At 33.8% G+C, this 8,276-nt stretch overlaps 1 protein-coding gene across 1 annotated transcript; it reads right to left on the reverse strand.

Annotated features, from left to right (window-relative positions):
* Window positions 1–1,561: 1,561 nt before the first annotated feature.
* Window positions 1,562–4,797, reverse strand: LOC111441792. Its single transcript, XM_023078902.1, has 3 exons — window positions 4,513–4,797; window positions 4,096–4,255; window positions 1,562–1,974 (listed from the first exon to the last, which is right to left on the reverse strand). The coding sequence occupies exons 1-3, from the start codon at window positions 4,648–4,650 to the stop codon at window positions 1,790–1,792; spliced, it is 483 nt and encodes a 160-aa protein (XP_022934670.1). The 5' UTR covers window positions 4,651–4,797; the 3' UTR covers window positions 1,562–1,789.
* Window positions 4,798–8,276: the final 3,479 nt, after the last annotated feature.

Below are 8,276 nucleotides of genomic sequence, written 5' to 3' on the forward strand. Positions count from 1 at the left end.
TACAATGCGGTGCAAATGTTCAGTACAACTTGCAGAATTATAAAAAACATAACATTAACTAGAGGTTGAATTAGACATAATATCAGCATATTATTACCTGTGCGAATGATGAAAAGATAAGGAGATCTTGCTAGCGAGGCCCATAAATGTTCGGACAAAAGAGGTAGCCATTGACCTCTCTGGTTGATGATTTTCTAATCTCCATCAGTGGCTTTGATAGTGGGGGTCCCCAGATGTGTGCAAGCTATCATTTGCATTGAAGAAATGGCTTATCAAAGAATGAAAAGACTCTACTTTAGGGATATGTTGGGCAAGCATAACTCAATTATGCTGACTAAGTACAGTACGCATATAGTAACAGCTTGTGATAATTCGTTCACGGTCCATTCCACTTCATCTTTTCATCGATCAGATCATTTGCGACTCAAGAATACCCTTGAAGACAGTGACAAACAAAACCAAAAATCAGCATAGTCAATATTTGTACTCACCCAAAAGGTAATCGAAAAATTTACATTTCAAGGGCTGCATAAGTTGATGTGAATATGGGAGTTCGGCTCATGCGACCTTAATCAATTCTCTGACAAGAAATAACTCGAGGGAAAATATTATCATATTGTCACTCTCGTTTAGGAAAAAAAACTGTTAACCAAGTATCACAATAAGGCTTGCAAGAACCATGTGCTTGAAAACTGAAAAGATAAGAACAACGGCAAGCATGAAACTAGACAGCAGACACGATACTGAGCAACCGCACAATTGATTCCTTTTTAAAATGTAGTCCTAAAAAAAGCATAAAAAATATGAAGCAATTGGCAGTACCTCATTAGTTTTCAACAATTCAGGCTTCGTTGGGAAAGTCAAATTGTAGCTCGACATTGGGAGCTCATTTGTTAATAACAAGAACCCAATTATAAATGGGCCCTTCATGCCAGTCATTTTCAACCTTCCCTCCCACCATAATAAAATGTACTTGAGCATCTCCACAGCATCTTATGACCTAACTCTGCCACTACGTTTCTTTCTCAATTTGCAAAATCAGCGTTCAACTCTTTCTTGTCAAAACAAAGAGTTATGGTTGCACTGGAAACTCAATCCACCATGCAGATACCTCAAGACATAATTGAAAAGCCAGAGTGTTATTAACGTGAACGCAGGGGCCAGCTGCAATGTGCAATTCATGCCTGAAGTGTTAGGAAAAATTATCCAACTTTGAGATAAATGGTAAATCAAACCTTATGGGAGCAGAAGTTATGTCCCTGTGGTCTTTTGCGAATTTCACACATTTTCTCAAATGTGCCAGGAGTAAGTTTGGACCAACAATCCAACCTCCAAAAGGACGAAGGATAAAAGGCCTTGAGAGTCCCAAAGGAAGACCACATAGGTAGAAACAAGAAAAGAACTGCTGAATTATTCATTTAGCAGCCAAAAACAGCTTCCTTCACACTAATATCTCCATGCCTTGTAAGCAATTTAAGTCACTAAGAACTCCAAAATAACTGACAATAGTAGGGGAAATAATAATAATAATAAAATTAAAAAAAAATCATGCAACTAGTTCTTTAGGGAACATAAAGGTTGAATTTGCTACCCTTTCTTATGACCGCGTGTGTTCGTGTGAATAAATAGGTGGTGCTTAAAACAGTATGAATTTCAAATTGCACCGCGCAAACGACACAAAAAATCTAAACCAATTTTTAGAACTAGAAATTGAGCTGCCCAATCCTCTAAACTAGTGTAGTCACAATTCTGTAGCTTTTACATAAAACATCAATACGATCAGAAATTTTTATTTCATTTTTTCGCTTCCCTTCTCGGAATCAGAAATTTTCTTTTTCTCCATGACTTGCTGAATACCTTCTTGATAGCCATCTATAAAATTTTTCAGAGCGTCTCTATATGCAGAAGCTTTAGTCATATACACCCGCTGCAAAGCTGGTTTTAATGTTTCCATTCCTCCTCTTGCAGCCATGGCTGGTTTTTTTATTTTTCCAACAAAAGAAAAATGGCAATCTAATCAGGAACAATCCAATCCAATAAATAGGAAAAATCGTAAAAACAGGTTGAAAGGAAAAGAAAACGTAAAGAAAATCTAATTGCAACAGAAGATGCACCTAAATCAATGTACTGCTAAAGAAAAGACAACAGCATAAGAAAACTTGAAATTCATGATTAACTTAAATAAAGAAAACGATGGTTTATAGGGGTGTTTGTCATGATGAGACCAATTTTTAAGTACAGAGTTCTTTAGTACATTGGGGAACACACACAATATAGTATAAGACACACACTGTTAGGGTCTAAACCACCCTACATGATCTCGGGGATAACCATTGCCATTGGTGTGCAGTTTTAACTGTCAACCTCCATTACTGGTCCACTGCTACTGAAACTAATTTTTCCCATTTTACGCTCAAGTTATACAACTAAACCATATTCTCACACTGAACCCAACATTTTCTAAAATGGCTATTATACATAAATTGTGCTGAGAATTGTTCTGAGAAACTCTCCTTCAACCAAATTCTCATTTCTTTAGTCAGCTTTGAAATGTAGATATTCTGTGAGAGAGATAGGGTTTTACTAAATTAAGTGGCTCTGGGGAGAATTGACACTACTGACTTTGACACAGACACTCTACCTAATGGTCTATTTCTTTTCCCTTTCCCCTCAATGGTGAACTGTTGAGGATTGGAATCATACATTTTGCCAATATTTGTTTTTTTTACAAGAATATAAAATAGATTCTAGTAAACTTTAAGTTTAGCCTTGCTCCTAATCAAGATTATAGAGATTGTTGTAGGTTATTCTGAGTCCTCCTTTTGTGGGAAAGGGAATATTTGTTTGGCATGTGAAGTATTTTGCACGAGAAGAATAAGAGGATCTTTGAGGACAGAGGCATTCTGTGGGAGGAGTGTTGCATACTCCTACACATCACTGTGAACTTCAAGTCTCTTCTTTTCTGAGATACACCGGCAGTTTAATTTCTGATAAACAGTGTAGAGAAAAGTAATGTATGTCCCACGGCCAGTCCAAGGTGGTAATGTCTGCGATGAGCAATATTGCTTGAAATATTATTCGTTGTTCTTTTTTCCATTTATTCAACTCTAGCTCTTTTGTTCCCTTGTTTGTCTGACCTCTCTTTTGTGCTTTAAATAACTTTTTGATATAATAAATGATTGACACCGACAAGTAGGAATGTGAACTGCAATCTAGAACTCCTAGTTGATAAAATAAATGTAGAAACCATAACAGAGCATTCTATATCTTTGTGCCCCTTTAGTTAGTGGATTATGGTAGGATTTCTAAATTACCAAAGGCGATAATGTCTTATAACTACAGTAAAATTAAATAAGAGAGTGAAAGTGAGTTTCAGAATTCAGAAGTATTGCATAAGAGTAAGGGAGATATAATTTGAGACACAAGCACAACTTATAATCCCACAGGCTTAATATGAAGGGCAGAATCTAATCAAATGAATACCATTACCACACAGCATCATTGTTTGATGTTATTTGGCTGCTATTTCTATCCTGAGGATTGATTGTTAGATATCTCATCAACATCAACAACCATGAGATGAGAGTTAAATCTAATTAAATACAGAGATAAATTTATAAGTATCATAATCTAGTTGTAAGAAATCCTCTCTGCGAACACAGTCCCATATCAAATTTAAACAGGGGAAGCAAAGAATAACCAGAAAACAAGGACTAAAATATTGAGTATACTTATGACCATTCTATTCACATCTTCAGCTCTTTCCATTGATAGCAAGGCATGCTTGACAAGATTACAAAACCATGAAGCTTCACCTATCACTATTTCTTTCACAAGCATTAAATATTAAGGAATATTTCAATATTCAGCGATTGAACTTGAAGCAATTTTATCTCATGCATCAACAGGCTTGGTTGACCAGGAACTAGAATGTGCACTGAAAATCATGTTCCAAGTAAAAATCAATTGGCACCCCAATCTAGAAGTTGGTAGACAAGAATTTCCCCCATCATGAATACGTGATCACAAGTATAAGAAAATATTTCATTTCAGTATAAAGCATCTGAATCAAACTATAACACAAAGGTTGGTTACCCAGATCTTCCAGTGTTGAAGGTTCTTTCTCCTTAGGTGCACTTTTTGCTGAATTCTTTTTGTTTTCGCTTTCTTCCACCTTATAGTCATTTGGTCGCAGTTCAGGACCAATGTCCCGCACCCAGCTTGCAGCATATAACCTGGAAGCCTCCTTCAACACCTAAAATCAACATACGAGCATACTTAGAATAAGAGCTTAGTAAAATCGAATTTCAATGACCAGTTAAATAATAATCATAGATTCGATTAGAAATCGAGTGAACAGTACTTCAGTCAATCCCGTAGCACTAGCAAGTATCTTTTCCTCTCAATCACAGATTAGGACTTATCAATCCGTACCTAAATACTTGCAAGAGAGAGTAGAACAACTGCAAAGCCAACAAGAGAAAACGAGTACGTCAACGAATAATAGTTTACCAAGAATCGTTCACGCCATGTAAGCTTTCGACGCTTCTTTGAATGCGGAGGATCTGGCAGCGACGAAGGAAATGCAATTTCCTTCAAATCATACCGAACGTAGTCATAAATCTTCCTTAAAACGATCCTCGCCTTCATTCCTGCTACAGATTAGCTGACTTATACTTCACCATTCCATGCATTTGCTGCTCCAAGCTTGTGTTCCAACAAGAAATTGGCTCGAAACTTCATTCAGAGAAAAAGAGGGAAATGGAAATTCCGGAGCGCGAGGAAACGATCCTCAGTTAACCTGATCGAACGGCTCACTCTAATCCTAAGACAGATGGCCCGGGCCCTAAAAATTGGACCTAAAACACTGGTTAGGTTTAGTTTGGGCCGGACGGTTAACCATCAACAGCGAAGCCCATAATCCAATTTTGTGTGATATTTGATCCGAATTTGAAGAGAATATTAATTCTTTTATTTTTTTTTAAAGCATCAATAAAATGTTATTTATAATTATTTAAATTTTAGAAGTTTTTATTATTTTACTCGATAAATTTTATTATATTGTAAAGTTTAACTTAATATATTTAATTTTTTTTAATTAATATTTAATCCTTTTAAAAAAATTATGAACTAAAAACTATAATATTTTAAATTATAAAAATATTAGAAATTTCACTTCTTAAATATATAATACGTGTGTGTAAATACGTACATATTTAGGTTATTCGTTGTTTAACCAAATAAGTTCTAGTGGTTTTGCTTTGGGCTTTCCAAAAGACCTCATACCTATGGAGATAGTATTCCTCACTTGTAAACGCGTGATTTTTCATTAAATTAATCGAAACTCACTCTCAATAATCCTCGTCAGACCTACCTTCACAAATCTCGGTCACCAATTTGGCCTTCTTCCAGCCTTATCTCTCTCTCCCAACATTAGCACAAGAATTGGTAGATCGTGATTTAATCCTTAAGTAATTTTAAAAGGCCCTTAATGGATTATAACTTTTACTTTTACCATTTGTATTCACCGCAAGAAATGAGGTTAAAAAAAGAAACTTGAGTAGAGACCAAACATTATAATTATTAACCAGAAAAAGACCAGTTCTTACCGACCTCTTCCACTTTATTTAAGCTTTGCAGACATTATGAGATGAAAGCAAGCATTTAAGCATACATAATATAACATGGAGTTGACTAAAGGATATTAAAAGTCAACACAAGATCCCCTCTGCGAACCCATTGGAATGAAGCAATAGCAGGGTTCATCACACGGAAGTAGTCCACCTCCACAGAAATTTCCAAAACATGACGGCCGCGGCGATGGTGCAGGTTCCGGTGCAGCTTCAGCTGCACCCTCAGCCATTTTTATCAGCTCATCGTACTCATCGGACGCAGCTCGGTCGTTGCTACCGTCGGCGATGAGCTGGTTTCGAGCTAAAGAGCTCGTAAATGCCATCGTCACTAACAGCACCACCAATGCCACCTTCTTTCCCTCCATATTCGCTCTCTCAATATCTCTTTAACTCTTCAACTTCTTTGCTCCTACTTCCATGGATAGCTTCTCTATTTATTGAAGATTCCTTACATTGTTTTAAATATTTTATGAGGAGCACGTTTTTTTTTTCCTTTCTTTCTTTCTCTATTTATTTAATTTTGTTAAAATAAAAACGGTGAAATCTCACGTCAATTAGAGTGTAGAACAAGTAGAACAAGTGACAGTAAACATGCTAGCTTCGAAGAGGTGGATTGTGAGATCTCACGTTGCTTGAAGAAATGAACGAAACATTTTTTAAAGGGTGTGGAAGTCTATGTTCAGGATTGTTGGGAATGAGTCCAACGTTATCTAATTTAGGGAATGATCATGGGTTTATAAGTGAAAGGAATAGATCTCGATTGGTATAAGGCATTCTGAAAGAAGCCCAAAGCAAAGTCATAAGAGCATATGCTCAAAGTTGACAATATCGTATCATTGTGGAGATTTATGATTCCTAATAGTCTCTCTATCAGACTCAAAGAGACAATATTAGCAAACAGACTCAAAGAGACAGCATTAGCAATGGGATGGTTACAAAAACAAACCTTATCCACACATTGGACAATTAAAAAAGAAGAGATGAGGAAAGTGTAGCATACAAAACGATGGCACCAAGATGCCAAAATCATTTTATTTTTTGCTTCTATTATTAATAATTAATGGAACAAATAATTGTACTTTGGGACCACATTTTCATTTCTTAATTTAATTACCTTATTATTCACATGGGAAGATATTATATATATATATATATTCGTCTAGGATTATGCGTAGGATTTCTCTTATTTATCATCTCGATTTTTCCTTCTCATTTAAATTTATCTTCGACTTTTTTTGCGATATGACTGTATTACCTACTTATCATTTCTAAAGTAAAAACTATAATCACAAATTAATACACGTTCTTTCACTGTATGTTATCCTCATTATATGGTTCGAATGTGACGTGTTTCTAAAGAAAAGAAATCACTCATTTTCAAAATTATTCGGCGAATTATATTTATTAACTCCTAATCTTTTTTGGGATTTTTAAAAAAAATTTAATTAGGTCGTTTTGTTGAAAATTGTTTAGAAACACGTTGATTGAATATCATATTATTATTATATCAGCATATACATAGTAATACATATTTTACACGTTATTTGGCATATGATATTTAAATTATTCATATTGCTAGTCAACAAAATTCACTTTCAAAAAGTCGAGATAATTTGTCAACATTTCCCAAGGGACATAAAATTTAAAGAAAAATAATTAAATGGCACTAATTGAATTAATTAACTATTAATAATTCATATCACAAGGATGACATGTTATAATATAATAATTATATTTTAAATGGAGTAATTTCAAAGTTAAAAGAATGAAATTCAAATAAAATTATATTAAAAAAATTTAAGATCGGTTCATGGTATCTAGGAATACGAAATAAAAGCTCACAAACTAATACTAAATTATCGAAAATTGAGAACACAATAAATTGAGCCCAAGACGATAAAAAACAAAACAAAAAAATGGACTGGACCACGAAGTTGCTAGAATGTGATATTGACACACACATACATACAAATTACTAAAGTAGCACGTGTTTATTTGATTTTATAATAATAATAAATTATTTATATATAATTTAAACTTTTTAATGGATTATTAAACTAATTTTGTGTAATAAAATTTTAATATATTTAACTATTTTTAAAATTCGTAGAGCAATTACATAGAAATTTGAATATATGTGTGACGGTGTGTTCTAAATTAAATTAAAAGCTCAGAAAGCATTGGATAAAAAAAATTATAATTTAACGCAATAAAAAAAAAGGATAGGCAACTGAGAAATAGCCAATCAAAAGTGGCCACGTACTTATAGAGGACAAATGGATAAGAAATGAGAGGCGGACAATCAGAGCGCGAGATTCCTTTTTATTTGAGAGGAGGAAAAGAAAACGTGAGTGTTGCGATCTTCATGATACTGTCCTATAAGCTCTAGTGGTTTTACTTTTGTCTTCCCAAAAAGTCTCGTGTTAATAGAGATAGTATTTCTTACTTAAAGATTGATGTTTTTTTTATTGTTTTTTAAAATTTTATATTATTTATTCCATTTATTTTTCTCAAACTTCCTTCCATTTTTATTTTTCGTTTATTATTATTTTTAATTATTGTTTATTCTTTTTATAACTCATAAACTAAAAAAAAAAAAAAAAAAAAAAAAAAAAAAAAAAAAAAAAAAAAAAAAAAAAAAAA

The sequence above is a fragment of the Cucurbita moschata genome, unplaced genomic scaffold (genome assembly GCF_002738365.1).
Source record: "Cucurbita moschata cultivar Rifu unplaced genomic scaffold, Cmos_1.0 Cmo_Scf00004, whole genome shotgun sequence".
Lineage (NCBI taxonomy): Eukaryota > Viridiplantae > Streptophyta > Magnoliopsida > Cucurbitales > Cucurbitaceae > Cucurbita > Cucurbita moschata.